The following is a 16,933-nucleotide window of genomic DNA, read 5'->3' as shown; positions in this document are numbered from 1 at the left end:
TTTTTGTGTGAAACAGGGATCTCTTCTAGAACGTCTTGTTTTGTGCGAAAGACAGGGATCACTTCTTTAACACCCTGTTTTTGGTGTTCAGTAGGGCTCTCATCTGAAAGGCCTAATTTTTGTATGCCGGTTACTAATCCCAGATCTGGGATTAAGGTAACTTCCGGTGACTTAGTATCGGAAGGCAAGACAGCAGATGTCTGTGACAGCAGGTTCAGTGCCACGGATGGCACGAACGCTGGTGCTTCGTGACTCAGTTCGATCTTAACCGGAAATTGTTTTTTCTTTTGAGGTCCTGTTACTTCCTTTACAACAGTTGATACAGGAAGTTTATTGACGAAATCTTGCACACGCTGTAGCGGGTCTTCCTTTTCGTCAGGAAGATCGCTAAATGCTTGGCTGCCGTCGTATTCCAGGACACGAGCCTCGGCTTCTGCGGCTGCAGCTTCTCTTTTTGCTTCGAGAATGTTCCTAGCGGCCTTAAGTTCGGCTTTTTCTCGGACCGCACGTGCGGTTTCCGTTCCATTTGAGTTTTCCTGCGAACAGCCTCATGTTCTTTTTTAGATTCCTCCTGTTCTGCTTCGGCTCTTCTACGTGTGGCATCTTGTTTTGCACGGATTGCTTCTTGTTCTATTTCGGCCTTGATTTCTGTTTGTTTATATAGGGTCTGTTCCTGTAATACGACTTCCTGCTTTAGGAGGACAGCTTCTTGCTCGGCAAAGGCTATCTTCGATCTAGCGGACTCTGCCTTGGCACGCTTTCTCCGTGCTAGGCTTGACAGGTCAGAGACGTTTGAGCTACCGCTGTGCGAGGTGGTCTTGCCCTTAGATGTCCTCGTTTTTGTAGATTTAGCCTTTGTTAAGGTAAGGCGATGCTCGTGCAAGGTTTCAATTGCCAGTTCGACTTTAGACATTCGGATATCCGTTGAGAATTTGCACGTATCAATGTCTTGAAGGCTATCTAATGTTTTTGTATTTTTCAAAAATGTCAGGTACTCGTCTGTGAGCCTGCGATACTTAGTACAGGCTTGTACAATTTTATCTTGTGCTGTTAACAATTGCTGGAGGTCGTTAGGAGGCTTGACCGTTTCTAATAACTGAGATTCAAGGTTTGACCATAGGGCCTCTAAGTCGTGATAGAACTTGTCACATTTTTCTATAAAGGCTCCCTGTCCTTTTTCGGTAAGTTCACGCACTCGCCTAGTCTCGGCATTTTCATCTACATTTGTTGTTTTAGACGGATTTTGTAATAGTTCTAGATCTGGGACATTTCCCTTTGGGGGCTGTATCTCTTCTTGTTGTTCCGCATGACTGGGATCCATGATGTAAATCAACTATTTGTAGGCAATGTTTGTTCAACGTTATTGGTTTGCTGCCTAGGACGCACAAGCTGTGTTGCGTAGTGTCAAGGTAACAGCTACGAACGATGCTCCGTTGTATTTCCTGTTCAGGAGATGTGTAGGCAAGTTGTTGTCAATTTACTGTACGTCAAGGGATGACGCGTACATGCAGGGCTCAACAGGTAGGTTGTTATGTAGCTGTATAACTAACGTGGAGTGGCGTTTTCTGTGAGACACAACAGGCAAGTTGTAGACTTTTTACTGTAATGGCCTGACCATTAAGTATAACCGACGATTGGGCTCAAGCAGAAAAGACTATCAGGTGCTGATACTTTTAATCAAGAGTCAATCTAACAAATGGTAAAAAGCTGAAAAACAAATAAAATACAATTTTACAATGTGTTCAATTAATGTTATTAAAACGAAATGTCAAAAGTAATAGATAGCACAGTCCGTTGAATCCGAGAAAATGTTGTACTTTCGAGAGCAGTTAAATTTCCAGTGTTTCATAGAGAGAATGTTCAAATATGTATAGAGTAATTTGAAGGCTTCAAAAACAATGTTGTAAAGTTAACTCACTCTGTGGTTAGCCACGAATTGTGTCCTAGATGACGTTTGTCCTTTGAAAAGTTCTCCAGAACTGGTATGACCTTGCAATGTTCAGTTTGAGATACGTGTGAGCAGGGGAAAGGTAGCGATGATACGATGTTATAAGGTTAAAGATGGATAATCCTCCTAGACTGGAACACATAAACAGATTAAGAATATAATCAAACGAACTATATAAATTACGGAACGGTGTAACAGAATAAGTAGTAAACCCAAAATGAAAAAAAAAAAAAATTTTCTTGTTGATTTTGTAGAATATATGTAAATAAAGGCAACAGTAGTATACCGCTGTTCAAACTCATAAATCCATGGACAAAAAACAAAATCGGGGTAACAAACTAAAACTGACGGAAACGCATAAATATAAGAGGAGAACAACGACACAACACTACAATGTAACTAACACACACAGAAACGGACCAAGCATCAGACAAAATCCCACGAGAATAACAAATATAACATCAAAACCAAATACATGAATTTGGGATAGACAAGTACCGTGACACGTCTTATCGCAATGTCAATTTACACTCAAAAATAAGAGAAAACAAACGACGCAACATTAAATTGTAACACACACAGAAACGAACTATAATATAACAATGGCCATATTCCTGACTTGGTACAGGACATTTTTAAAGGAAAAAAATGGTGGGTTGAACCTAGTTTAGTGGCATGCCAAACCTCGCACTTTAATGGCAATGTTAAATATAACATAGAAATGACAACACAATATTACAGGACTACAATACAAACAAATAGGAAAACGCATTAGACAAAGAAACATATGATTAATGAATAACAAAAAGCATCAGGTTTAAAAATTTAATACGCCAAAAACGTGCCTCGTCCACACAAGACTCACCAGTGACGCCCAGATATAAAAGATCGAAAGCGAAAAAAAGTACAAAGTTGTACAGCACTGAAGATCAAAAGTTGAAAAAGGTTGTGTCAAATACGGCTAAGTTTGTATGCTTGGGATAAGAACATCCTAATTATTTAGAACAATTAATGCTATTGCAAACAGTAAATTTTATCAAATGAATATAACAGATATACATAATGAAACTGAAGTATTAACTCATTACATAAAACAAACACGAATACATAATGAATGATCAACACAGAATAGACACACCCGACTCAGTCCAGGCCTCAACGCAGTAAATTATGAAAATGACGTCACATACGACGATGAAAAGGCATTAAAAATTACGTCACATACGATGGTGAAAAGGCATTAAAAATTTGAACATATGAAATTTCTGAAACAGCAGAAAAATTACGTCACATATGAAAAACTATATCACAAAAGTAAGATAGAATTAGGATTGATTAGAGATTAAAATAGAACTAAATACTGATATTGCATTTAAACACAATGCATATTGCAATACTTATTAATAGCAATTAACTATAATATGTATATGTGCAGTTTGTTATGAATCCAACTTCAAACTTAAATTTTCGTACAGATTATGTTGACCAAAATTAAATCTAATAAATGACGGCGGTGATTAAATTTTGTTTCCATAACACATAAATATAATAGAAAAGACGTCAACACATTTGACAAAATCCGATGAGAATTACAAATATAACATTAAACATTTAAACTAAATACATGAGTTTGGGATAGACAAGTACCTTAACACGTCTTATAGTAATGCGAATTCACACTCAGCAAAACAGTCACAATCGGGAATAAGTCACGTTTTGGTAATTAAAAGATTAGACGACATAATGACAAACCACTATCTACCATGTGGTAAAAATGTCCTTAGCTAGTTTGGTTAAACACACATCGTATGGATCCACCAATTCGTGATGGTGTCCATAAAATTTACGGAGTGTCAATTTTAATCTGTCCTCCTCATAAATTTGTTGGAGAAGTTTCTGCGTAAGTAGCACACTCCTGTATATGAAGTCCGTATAGTGTGAACAAGCACGTGAATAACGTATCAATTGTGATATGTAAACACCATACGAAGGGGCAGATGGTATGTTACTGCTGAGAAATGGGAAATTGATAATTGGGAAGTTGAAATCGTCCCGTTTGTCATAGATTTTCGTTTGAAGTCGTTCATCTACGTCAATATTGAGGAAAAGATCAAGGTATGAAGCAGTCCTTCTAGTATCAGTAGTATCCTTAATTTCAAGTTCACTGGGATATATGAGATGTAAGTATTGGCTGAAGTATGGGTTATTCAATGATAGAACATCATCAAAATATCGGAAAGTAAAATTAAAGAATTTCGCAAGTTTTTTCTTTTTGTCTTTTAGAAGGTTTTGAATGAACTCTGCTTCATACGAGTACAAAAACAAATCAGCCAGCAGGGGTGCACAATTAGTACCCATTGGAATACCGATTGTCTGTTGAAATATTAATCCTCCAAACTCAACAAATATATTGTCGATCAAAAAGTCCAGCATTTTGATAATATCATCTTCAGTATATTTTCTGGAAGATTGAGTGTGATTCTTCACAAAATATGAATTATTGTAACCCAAAACAAGAAATTTGTATCTACGATTCCCATTTTTATAGAAAAAGCTCTGTTTTATGAGATGGTGAAGTCGATCTTTCAACTGAGCATGGGGAATAGTAGTATATAGCGTAGAAAAATCAAAAGTTTTTATGTTGCTGCAAAATTGCAAAGATTGTGATCGAAGGTTAAGCAGTAGATCTTTGGAATTTTTGAGAATCCACATCTGGTTAACACCACTGGTAGAATATATCTCCTCACAATATTTTTGAAGCCCATCTTTAACTGTAGAAAGAATAGTAGTCAGTACTTTAGAAAGATGTTTAGTCGAACATTTTGAAGAACCAGCTATGTATCGTTCTTTATATGGAGTTTTGAGTAATTTAGGTATCCAGTATAATGAGGGTAAGTTTTCTTCGTTTTCTTTGATGTTGATACCAAAAGAAAGAAGGACAGATTGATGATTTTGTAAAATTTCGTCCTTGGTAAATGATGTATATGTTATTTGTTGACTTTTGAAATTTCACATAATACATGTATATCTTCTAAATAAATCTTAAACTTTACGTTTTGTAAATGTTTATGTATTCATCGTTTTGTGACGATTATCAGTCCAAAATTTGTAATTTTAGTATTTCGAATATCCGTTTTGTGATTGTGTGATTGGGACTGTATCTATTGATGGAAGCAAGATAACATTTTTTGACAATGGTTAGTGACTTTATCACAATATTTTTGTAATTTAAAAATCTATGGTGATTTACTCCAATCTGTCAATTACAGTTTTATATAAACATGATTAAGAAACAGCGTATTGGCTCACACTATTCTGAGAGTCGACGATTCGGTTTTTTTGTAACTGATGTGACATTTATCAGTTTTATAATTTAATGTAAAAGCTTCGTATTTTCAATTTTTTTTATTGATATATCATTATACAAAAATGAGGACACAAAACACCTGTAAATATTTCCGGAAGATTACCTTAGCTGTATTTGGCAAAACTTTTAGGAATTTTGGTCCTCAATGCTCTTCAACTTCGTATTTTATTTGGCCTTTTTAACTTTTTTGGATTCGAGCGTCACTGATGAGTCTTTTGTAGACGAAACGCGCGTCTGACGTATATATTAAATTTAGTCCTGGTATCTATGATGAGTTTATTTGTAACATTATCCTTCCCCTAATTAATTTATGTTCAATTTGAATTCATTATCTTATAACAATTACCTATGGAATTAATTCATATGAATTGAGTGTTTATTTTAACTTCCATATCAGTATGGTTAACGTATTGATTGTATATATTATTTAAAATCTTTGTAAATAATCATATTATTATCCTCAATCAGTATTATTTAGAAATCAAGATATCGTTTTCATTCTGTTGTGGTTATTTTTAACGTTTGTCAAATTCAAAAAACAAAATGATTAATAATTCATTTGAGCAGGATCTCATTATAATCCTGGAGCATATAAGAATATCCCATAAGTTTGGTAAGGTTCGTTTTTAGTTTTCTATGTTGCGATTTGAGTCAGCAATATAAGTTTGGTATTTTTGTTATTTTGTTTTTGTATTTTGATAGATTTTCGGTATTAGTCAATGTAATAAAGTTTTACATCGAGTTATGAGTTAAATTATCCTTTTTGTAATTTACGCCTCTCTTTTATTGTTTTCTTGGCTATACATTGCTCCTTTGCTTTTAATTTATTGAAAATACACATTTTGAAAATGTTTTAGTAATTGATTTTTTCGCTTGCCCTTTTTAAAAACAAAAATATAATTTATATAACTTTTTTAATCATTTTTAAATTTATTGAATGCCTTTCACAGAGAAGCGTAATTATAATTATAGCTTTGAGTAGCTTATATTTATTTATATGTTTTGTTATATCAATGGACAATGACACCCCTCAAAGGATAAACGCTGATCAATAAAACGTGACTGTACTTTTAATATGAATTGAATATGTCAATCAAATAGTGAATAAACTGATCATAGATACCAGGACTAAATCTAGTATATACGCCAAACGCGCGTTTCGGCTAAAAAAGACTCATCAGTGACGCTCGAATCCAATAAGTTTAAAATGCCAAATAAGTGATAACTATGTCTCATTTCAAAGTGATAACTATGTCTCATTTCCAGAAAATTAACACATACAGCAGATGTCAGTACGAATTGTGTTTCAGATACCTGTACAAATGAAAATTTATCGTGAGATTGACCTAGATGTTTTTTAACCCGAAGGTCATGGATGTTTTATTGAATAGTTTTGTATTTATTTGTAGCTGAATTCGTCAAATACAGAATGTAGGTAGTATTCAAGGAACTACAATCTTTCAGGGAAAAGAAAAAAGCCAAATAATAAGATTTTCATTTGGAAAATATTTATTGACGGATTAGAATTGTCGATTGGCGTAAATGCAAAGTGTCAACTGAAGCTTGAGTTGTTGTATTCAATTTGTCATTGAGGCAGCAACATAACAACATAAATGAGCAATAAAGTAACAGAAAACACCATAACGTATTAAAATAGAATAATGTCTTTTAAATATGCCTATTAATGAAATACAATTAACTTATAGAAACCATCAGATATATGTCATTAACCCCAAATGTAAAACAATGGAGATAAGCCTACCACTAACAAGATTCCCCTTGTGGAGTCACACATGTGGTTTCTATTTAATTTTAGCCGTACCCTACTGTCACTTCAAATTAATGACTAACAAAATGTAAATCACAAAAATTCCGAGTTAAATTCTAAAAGGAAAATCCCTAATAAAATGTACATAAAACAAACAATAAAATGTATGTGCTTGTCCCTAGTCATTAGCTTGTTATTCAGTGGTTGTCGTTTGTTGCTGTAAAACATATTTGTGTTTCGTTTTTTTTTGTGTTGCACATAGACAGACCGTTAGTTTTACATTTTTCATTTCAGTGTCTATAATTGCGTAATATGCGGTATTGGTTTTGCTTATTGTTGGGCGACGGCGACCTATTAATGTTACCATCTATGTCATTTGGTCACTGGTAGAGAATTTACTTATAGGCAATCCTATATAAATAAAGGCAACAGTAGTATACCGCTGTTCAAACTCATAAATCCATGGACAAGAAACAAAATCGGGGTAACAAACTAAAACTGAGGGAAACGCATAAATATAAGAGGAGAACAACGACACAACACTACAATGTAACTAACACACACAGAAACGGACCAATCATCAGACAAAATCCCACGAGAATAACAAATATAACATCAAAACCAAATACATGAATTTGTGATAGACAAGTACCGTGACACGTCTTATCGTAATGTCAATTTACACTCAAAAATAAAAGAAAACAAAAGACGCAACGTTAAATTGTAACACACAAAGAAAGGAACTATAATATAATAATGGCCATATTCCTGACTTGGTACAGGACATTTTTAAAGGACAAAATGGTGGGTTGAACCTGGTTTTGTGGCATGCCAAACCTCGCACTTTAATGGCAATGTTAAATATAACATTGAAATGACAACATAATATTACAGGACTACAATACAAAGAAATAGGAGAACGTATTAGACAAAGAAACAATGATTAATAGATAACAAAAACCATCAGGTTTAAAATTTAATACGCCAAAAACGCGCCTTGTCCACACAAGACTCACCAGTGACGCCCAGATATAAAAGATCGAAAGTTACAATGTTGTACAGCACTGAAGATCAAAAGTTGAAAAAGGTTGTGTCAAATACGGTTATATTTTTTAATGGGATAAGAACATCCTTATTATTTAGAACATTTATGGCTATTGCAAACAGTAAATTTTATCAAACGAATATAAAAGATATACATATGAATATACATAATAAAAAGTCACAAATAATTGTTGATCAAATGTTTCAATATCAAAGAGAAATGTACTTTCTAATACAGATATTCATATTTTGTCCTGTGACTTTCTGTCCTACACTTAGAAAAAAACATCCTGTAACAAATTTATGCATGTCTGAATATATTGTTAATTTCTTCCAAATTCCATGTGTTCATATTCAGATAAGATAAATGTCAATAATAGATGTCTATGGTAATGAAAACGCCTTGGAAAAATTATTTAAAAGACAAAAATTATTGAAAAAACATACCGACTTGTACAAACCGTTACCAAGGGAGCCCCTTTTGATTATATATTAATTAATTTATCTGAATCACAAAACAATATACAATATACGTTCAAACGTTCTAGAAGGGTCACCAGATCCGGATTTCGACAATAAATGTCTCTTCAGTGATGTTAGGGATCGAAACGGTTATTGGAAGGCCATATAAAAAGAACCCTCATTTTTAGATAGACTCGACTCTTGAATTTTAAGAGTCAATACAGGATGAACGGATCATATAAACCGGAGGGAAAATATGATACAAGCCTAAACATAAAAATATAAACGAGTCTAAATTAAAAACTACGTTCAAACCTATGATTGCGTTGGATAAAAACCGCAATTTTTATACGTGTGCATGTAAAACGAATTTCGTTGTAAAAGGGTCTAAAAACAGCACAAACAACTTTTTCCAAAAGACCAAAAAAGTGAAAAGTATATTTAAACAAAACGCATTTGACTAACAGGTCAAACAACTGATGTTCTTTAACCCTGCTGACTGGCATTGGCGATTGCCAAATAAAATGATCACAAGATGTAACAAAATGGATCTTAATATAAATTTAATACTAAACAGAAAACAATTTTAACTTGTGGCCACGATGTTATGCCACAAACATACGGCGTCAATATTTTTTTAGTACACCAGATCTGGATTTCGACAACAAATGTCTCTTCAGTGATGTTAGGAATCGAAACGGTTATTGGAAGGCCATATAAAAAGTACCCTCATTTTTAGAAAAAGTATATATATATATATTTACAGATCTAACATTGTTGGGTTGATGTTTAGACGAGTTATATATATATTACGGATTACAAATGTGTCGAGTTTTGTGATTAGATAACAGCTAGGAGATGTCAGTATATATTCAGGAAACTGCCGGGGTATATACGACGTGTTTTGCCCCAATTGGCACCCCAAAATTTTCCCATAGAAATATAAAAAAGATGGCGGATTATTTTACGGTTCAGCGATAAACATGTCAATTACATTGTAATAAATATAAATTTTAGTTATATTTATGCATCAGCTACTTCAGAAAAAAAATTTATATTAAAATTATTTATAAAAAAAAAAACTAATAATTTCCGTTTATACGCACTCATAATATCGTCTGCAAAACTAGGACGACAAAACAAGATCAAACAAGGCAACATGAAGCGGTTTGCTTCTCATTCTGAAGAAGATGTTATTGCAAAAAAACAGAATTTAGTTCCTGTAAACACAGTCAAGTGATATCAAATATCATTTTATAAATCCTTATAAGTATGGGGAAAGTACAATGCAAAAAATAAATATTAAACCGTATCAAATTAGTATACTGCAATAATCATAACACGATTTTTAACGAGTAACAAACTGAAACCATCAACTATAAGAGGAAAACAACGAAAAATAGAAACTACAACAAAAGCAAACGCCTACATTCATAGAAACGAACTGTTGATTAAAACTGTCATATTTCTGGCTTGGTACAGGATATTTAAGAAAATATGGTGGGCCGAACCTTGTTTTATGGCTAGGCAAACCTCTGGCTTGTATGACAATGTTAAAAAATACCATTTAAAAAACATCACGATGTGACAGAATTACAGTACAAACCAATACAAGAACACTATGCACATAATTATACATAAATAAGTAATGTAATAGTACATTACAGCATTTAAACTGCAGATTTTATTTTTATTCTGATCGTGTAAACACGTTTAAATTATTAACGAGTTAATGCCATGTCGTCGTACACTGCAATATAGGCCGCTGTATCTGTTGTTAATTTGCAGCTATCAATTTACAGCAAGGGAAGGTTAGCTTCTATTGCAGTACCAAGAAACGATATCGCCAATATTTGAAAAAAATAACCCAAAACATGTTAGAATTGCTTAACACTATTATCAAGAAATTGTATATTTACCACAAAAAGTACATAACGCAATTATTAAATAAGAACAACATTGAATAAATTTAATCGATAAGTCCATTAGGCTAGTAATGATGATTCGAAACTATATACTAATAGTAACAGTGAATTACTAATTACAAATTTGATTGAATTTCTACATCTTATCCCATTGTATAATGTTAAAAAAAAGAAAAAATAACCTATCACCACTAGACTTTTTGCTATAGAGTAAATTTTGACAGGAATATGACAGTTGTATTCCCTTTGTTAGATGTTAAGAGCTTTGATTTTTCGTATAAAAAGGGAGTTCGATATCATTGTTATTATATTACTTTTATTAACATTTGAATTGTGTCTAAAAACAAAAATTTATTTGAATGTGCATAAACTTGCTCATGCACGTCCAAATTAACGATATTTATGCATATATGAATCAAACACCAGTACTATTTATGTGTGTTCGAAAATGAAATTCGTTACTTTCATAATTGTAAAACAAACAGATAAACGGAACTAATGCTTGTGATTGAAGTTTTAAGCCTGTCCAGTCAAAACAATTCATATCATGTTATATCGATGTTTTATTTCCGTCGTTGAACGGGAAATGCAGTCAAACTTGCGGAATTGATAAAGTCAATGGTCGTTAGATGAGGAAGATTTGTATTTAATTATTTACATCTTTGTTCAGTTCTTTTGATTATAAATGCATTTGTGCTATTCATATATGTGACGTCTTGATAAGCAAGACATGTTCAAAGCTCTCAAGCAATGGTATCATTCGATATTTCTTTTGAATCAAAGAATTGTTCAAAGGACACGCACAATGAATTAAATTAAAAAAATGTTACTTTGCTGCAAAAGAAAACCCACTTAAGTCTGTTTGCCTTTTGTGTTTCTTTGTTGATATATTTGGTTTTTTTTTTATAGTGATTAAGATTTTATTAATGTTGACTGCTGTATCCCTATTTGTGACATTTTTACCTATTATGTAGTATGTGTTTTGTTCACACATCGTTGTCAATACAATGGAATTTCATGAGACTGTCATACGAGTGATAGGTTAAGCTAGCAATGAAACCAGGTTAATCCACCATTTTCTACACACTACAATGCGAGTACCTAGTCAGGAATATGACAACTGCTGTTCTTTCGTTTGATGTGTTCAAGCTTTTGATTTTGCCATTTGATTAGGGACTCTACGTTTTGAATTTTCCGCGAAGTGCGGTATTTTTGTTATTTTACTCTTTAATATGACTGGAATAAACTTACAAAAGGTACACACGTCATGTACAAAATACACTTAAAACACTAACTTTGCTGGTTCTTATAGAGACTAATTCTACACGTCTAACTTTGCCAGAGGGATATTCAAACTTAAAAATAAACTGACAACGTCATTGCTAACTCTATAAAGTTCAAAAACAAACAATTGTACACAAAAAAAAAATGAGCAACATGAACCCAACCATATAAGTACAAACTCGGTAAGTAGTTTTATTGGGTAGGTCACATTCGTGAAAAGGGAACGGGATTGTAGTTACAGTTTAAGGAAGATATCCGCTGTCTTCTTTGAAACATTTATTCCATTACGCTCAACCAAGTCCCAAGGGGGAGAACAAGCCTTATGAAAAACCTTCACTGATTCCTGTCCTGTTTGGCGCTGGTAGACATAAGCTTGACAACAAGGGATTTGTTGGAAGGAATTGTACCAACCTTATTGTTACTTGGTCACATTATCTAAACACTAATTTTGAGTTTACAATTTTGCCATAAATCATTGTTGAAATTACTACTGAACATTATTGATTCATTTAACCTTCGTTAATCTGAAAAGAGGAATATAGTACGGAAACATTCAGAACTCATTAGTCGAAGAGAAATGACATCGGTACGACAAAAATAGAAAAAAATCGAAAAGGCAAAGAATTTTACAAAACACTATATGGACAACATTCAGTTACATAGCCACTTCTTTACTTTATGGTTTTCAACCTCTTTCAGATATTATTAATATATAAACATTTCAAATTTTACAATATACTTTGATAGACAGATCGGGGAGCAACGGTTATTTATAGTTGAATTCTTTGATTGAACGATTGCGTGATAATCGAAAGTCATTTAAAGTGTTTTTTTAGTCGACCATGTTTTATGTTGCAGACATCAAAGCGATAATGGGCCAAATGTGTTCAAAACAGTAGCACATAAAAAGCAGGAAGCAGCTAGAACTGCAGTTAGTATGTGAAAGAGGAGATAGAAGGGTTCCACTTATTTGTTTTAAGAAAATACCCTTATCAACGGAAAACACTGCAATAACAAATTTATTCAGCGTATCAGCACCGTACTAAAAAGTCATTTCAATAGGAATAATGATAATTAAAAACGAAGTGGTCGAAAAATGATATTTTAATACATTGTTGTGCTCCAAGCATCTGTCTGATTTGACCTATTTCAGAAAAAGTAAGGACTAAGACACAAAAGTAAATTTATTGAGAGCAGCATACAATCGATGTTACTCAGATATTTATTGAGAGCATACAATCGATGTTACTCAGATATTTATTGAGAGCATACAATCGATGTTACCCAGATACTGATGTCTTATTTGAAATATTACATTAAAAAATCAATTCCTTTTCTTATATTGTAACCTGATATTTGTATGGCAGTAGCTGTACTTGAGTTTCATTCAATTAAGAATGTCGTTACCATTATGAAGGATTCTATAAATTATGTATGCATACCGATGGCGCATTTAATTATAGCAATTTATGATCAACCTATACGATTTCAATATTAATTCTAATATGGCATTATTTCACAGACCGATCTTTGGCTTTATCAAAAGGTTATAAGCCTAAAAGGGCATCAACATAGAAAATTGGTTCGATTTCGCTTTTCAAGGTGAAGCTGCGCTCTGCAAAATGAATTAGAAAAATGTGGCATCGAAGTAAGAAACAGCTTGATACAAAAAAAAGTTCTGCTTTGACACAATGTATCCAATTTTACACTAGTACTCAAAACCCTCCTTCCTTGATGGGTGCATTTTACATAGACAAATATATCGTATAATATAATCAATATGAGGATGTTAATTTGATGTGTGCTTCTTCGTTACATTTGTTGTTTTTATAGTGATTAATATGATAACACAATGTTGACTGCTGTACCCCTATTTTTGACATGTTTGACTATTGTGTCTGTTTGTTTTGTTCAAGCATCGGTGACAATATAATGGAATGTGATACGACTGTCATACAAGTGAGAGGTTTAGCTAGCTATAACACCAGGTTCAATCCACCATTTTCTACATTTGAAAATGCCTGTACCAAGTCAGGAATATGACAGTTCTTGTCCATTCGTTTTTGATGCGTTTTGTTATTTGATTTTGCCATGTGATTATGGACTTTCCGAATTGATTTTCCTCTGAGTTCAGTATTTTTGTGATTTTACTTATAGATAAATCTACCACTATGACACAATGTATCCAATTGGTTGGATAAATCTACAACTATGACACAACGTATCCAATTGGTTGGATAAATCTACCAATGGGTTCCAAAACAAAACATCGAAGAACAAACCAAAGGAAAATGGTAAAAAAGCGATATTTATTTTGTCATGAGTATATATAATAAAGCTATTAAGATAAGTTTTTGCACTCAGTAAATGTGTGTGTGAATATGAAGTAAGTTGTGCAAATATTTTCTAAATCAAAAATATGAAACTTAGATGATTTAAAGTTTTTTTTTATGATTCTATGAAAAGTCATATTTGATGATTTGAATACCTAACATTTACTGTCAACAAGTATACATTTTGACATTCACCTTTGATAAGCTGTATGCAATTTTTCATCCATTCTTTATACATTACTATGGAAATGTGTGATACCAAAGAATTATGAAAAAAAAAAAGACAAAATCCATGACCCAATAAGCGAAAAAAAGTGACAAAAGAGGGACGAAAGATATCAGAGTGACATTCAAACTGAAAGATCGAACATAAACTGACAACGCAAAGGCTAAAGAAGAAAAAAGAAAAACAGAAAAAAGATAGTACAAAAGACACAACATAGAAAACTAAAGATTTATCAAGATGATTGAATGTTTGATTCTTGTTCGACATTAGCGAGGTACATTTCTCAATAACTGATGAGTTTGAATATCCTCCTAACAAGTTCCCCTTATCTTTTGCATTCATTTGAATATCCTCTTAAGAAGTTCCCCCTATCTTTTGCATTCATTTGAATATCCTCTTAAGAAGTTCCCCTTATCTTTTGCATTCATTTGAATATCCTCTTAAGAAGTTCCCCTTATCTTTTGCATTCATTTGAATATCCTCCTAAGAAGTTCCCCTTATCTTTTCAATCAATTGAATATCCTCCTAAGAAGTTCCCCTTATCTTTTGCATTCATTTGAATATCCTCTTAAGAAGTTCCCCTTATCTTTTGCATTCATTTGAATATCCTCTTAAGAAGTTCCCCTTATCTTTTGCATTCATTTGAATATCCTCCTAAGAAGTTCCCCTTATCTTTTCAATCAATTGAATATCCTCCTAAGAAGTTCCCCTTATCTTTTGCATTCATTTGAATATCCTCTTAAGAAGTTCCCCGTATCTTTTGCATTCATTTGAATATCCTCCTAAGAAGTTCCCCTTATCTTTTCAATCAATTGAATATCCTCCTAAGAAGTTCCCCTTATCTTTTGCATTCATTTGAATATCCTCTTAAGAAGTTCCCCGTATCTTTTGCATTCATTTGAATATCCTCCTAAGAAGTTCCCCTTATCTTTTCAATCAATTGAATATCCTCCTAAGAAGTTCCCCTTATCTTTAGCATTCATTTGAATATCCTCTTAAGAAGTTCCCCGTATCTTTTGCATTCATTTGAATATCCTCTTAAGCAGTTCCCCTTATCTTTTGCATTCATTTGAATATTTCTTTTGATTGAAATTTAAAAAAAAAAATCGTGTTATAATGAAAGATTCTAACTTACCCTGCCATGGTCGGAAACGTTACTAGATCCGGATGATTTGCCTCGTCTGCAGACGACAGAAGAGTATCTGATCCTGCATATTCTATATCTATATTATCTGTTATTGCTGTTTTTCCGGTCCCACTTCCAACAGCATCATAGTCCATGTTCAATGAAATATACGGTGATCGGTACCGTTTGTAGGCTGGTATCCAGTTTTTGTATACCGCTCCAGGAAAGCTTGCTCCTTTCCCGCGTAAATTTATTTCTCCCATAACAGACCATAACGATAATACTATAATAATCAAAAGCATATCAAATATTTCCTTCTTATATCTGCAGAAGTGAATTTAAATGTATTTAGTATTAACATCTCGATAAATGTTCATTGTTTTACATGTCTCCAATATTTTCAGTGCTCGCTTTTCAACTGAAACGAATCAATGCTGTACAATGCACTGATGTGATAATTTATTGGACATTGTCGTAAAAGCTTTATACAGTAATCAAAATGATTATCTGATTGGCTCTGAATTACAAGCTATAAGACAGGTGGGCTTACCTGTATGAATATAATTAACATTATATATAACTGAAAAATTAGTTATTCTTTTTCAGCTTTAGCTTTATAAATGTCGAATATTTCAAAAGTTAATTATATTTCAAATATTGTGTGTGATTCATGTTATATGTGCAAGAATTGAATTATTCCATCATAATCAAGTTATTTATTAATATTGTATACTGTAATTTTGTATATTAATAATTTTCTTTTCGAAATGAAATGCTTCCTTGGTACATGTATTTATTTATGCAAATACATTTGAGATTTAGGTGACCAAAACGTGTATTTTTAATATAGCGCGACAAAACAAGCTATTGGTGTTCTATTGAAATATTATGAAATTTGTCAAGTTTTGGACTTTAGTAACTCCTTTTTCGATATGATTTTCGCCACTTGTTAAAGACATTAGGGTGACCTAAAGATGTAAACATCCTCGGCCTTTGGGTTATTAGACCATATACTCGTTTTGAATGATTGCATTTTTCATGTTCTATATTCATTATTATTTGATTAAATTGATAGTGTAAACGTATGACATAGTTTGTCCTGCTGCTTGCTGGGGAAGATAAAACCCTAATAAAAAGCAAGGCCATAAGTGTAATTGTTTTCATACCAAATGGACATTAATATTCCGGTTGTTTGGAAAACCGGCAAAATCACACAAGTTCTGAACTTTGGAAGTCTCAAACAGATCAAACGAATGAATACCAATTAGTGACTTGGTACATGCATTTTCTTCTGTTGAAAATTGTGGATTGAACCTGATTGTATAGCTACCTAAACATCTCACTTGTATGGCAGTCGTATTAAATGCCAGTATATTGACAATGATGTGTGAACAGACGAAACACAAATAAAAAAAGCAAATGTCAATTGTAAGAGTACAGCAGTCAACAC

The 16,933-nt window shown here is 32.9% G+C and overlaps 1 protein-coding gene across 1 annotated transcript in view; it reads right to left on the bottom strand.

Moving 5' to 3' along the window:
• Positions 1-15,914, bottom strand: part of LOC143078667 (atrial natriuretic peptide receptor 2-like) — a 57,991-nt gene extending 42,077 nt beyond the window's left edge. Inside the window, exon 1 of the mRNA XM_076253545.1 lies at positions 15,493-15,914. Within this exon, the coding sequence (XP_076109660.1) occupies positions 15,493-15,785 (293 nt within the window). The 5' untranslated portion in view covers positions 15,786-15,914. The remainder of the gene's footprint in view (positions 1-15,492) is intronic.
• Positions 15,915-16,933: the final 1,019 nt, after the last annotated feature.

Source organism: Mytilus galloprovincialis, chromosome 6, assembly GCF_965363235.1.
Source record: "Mytilus galloprovincialis chromosome 6, xbMytGall1.hap1.1, whole genome shotgun sequence".
Classification (NCBI taxonomy): Eukaryota; Metazoa; Mollusca; class Bivalvia; order Mytilida; family Mytilidae; genus Mytilus; species Mytilus galloprovincialis.
This window is presented reverse-complemented; position numbering and strand designations above follow the sequence as displayed.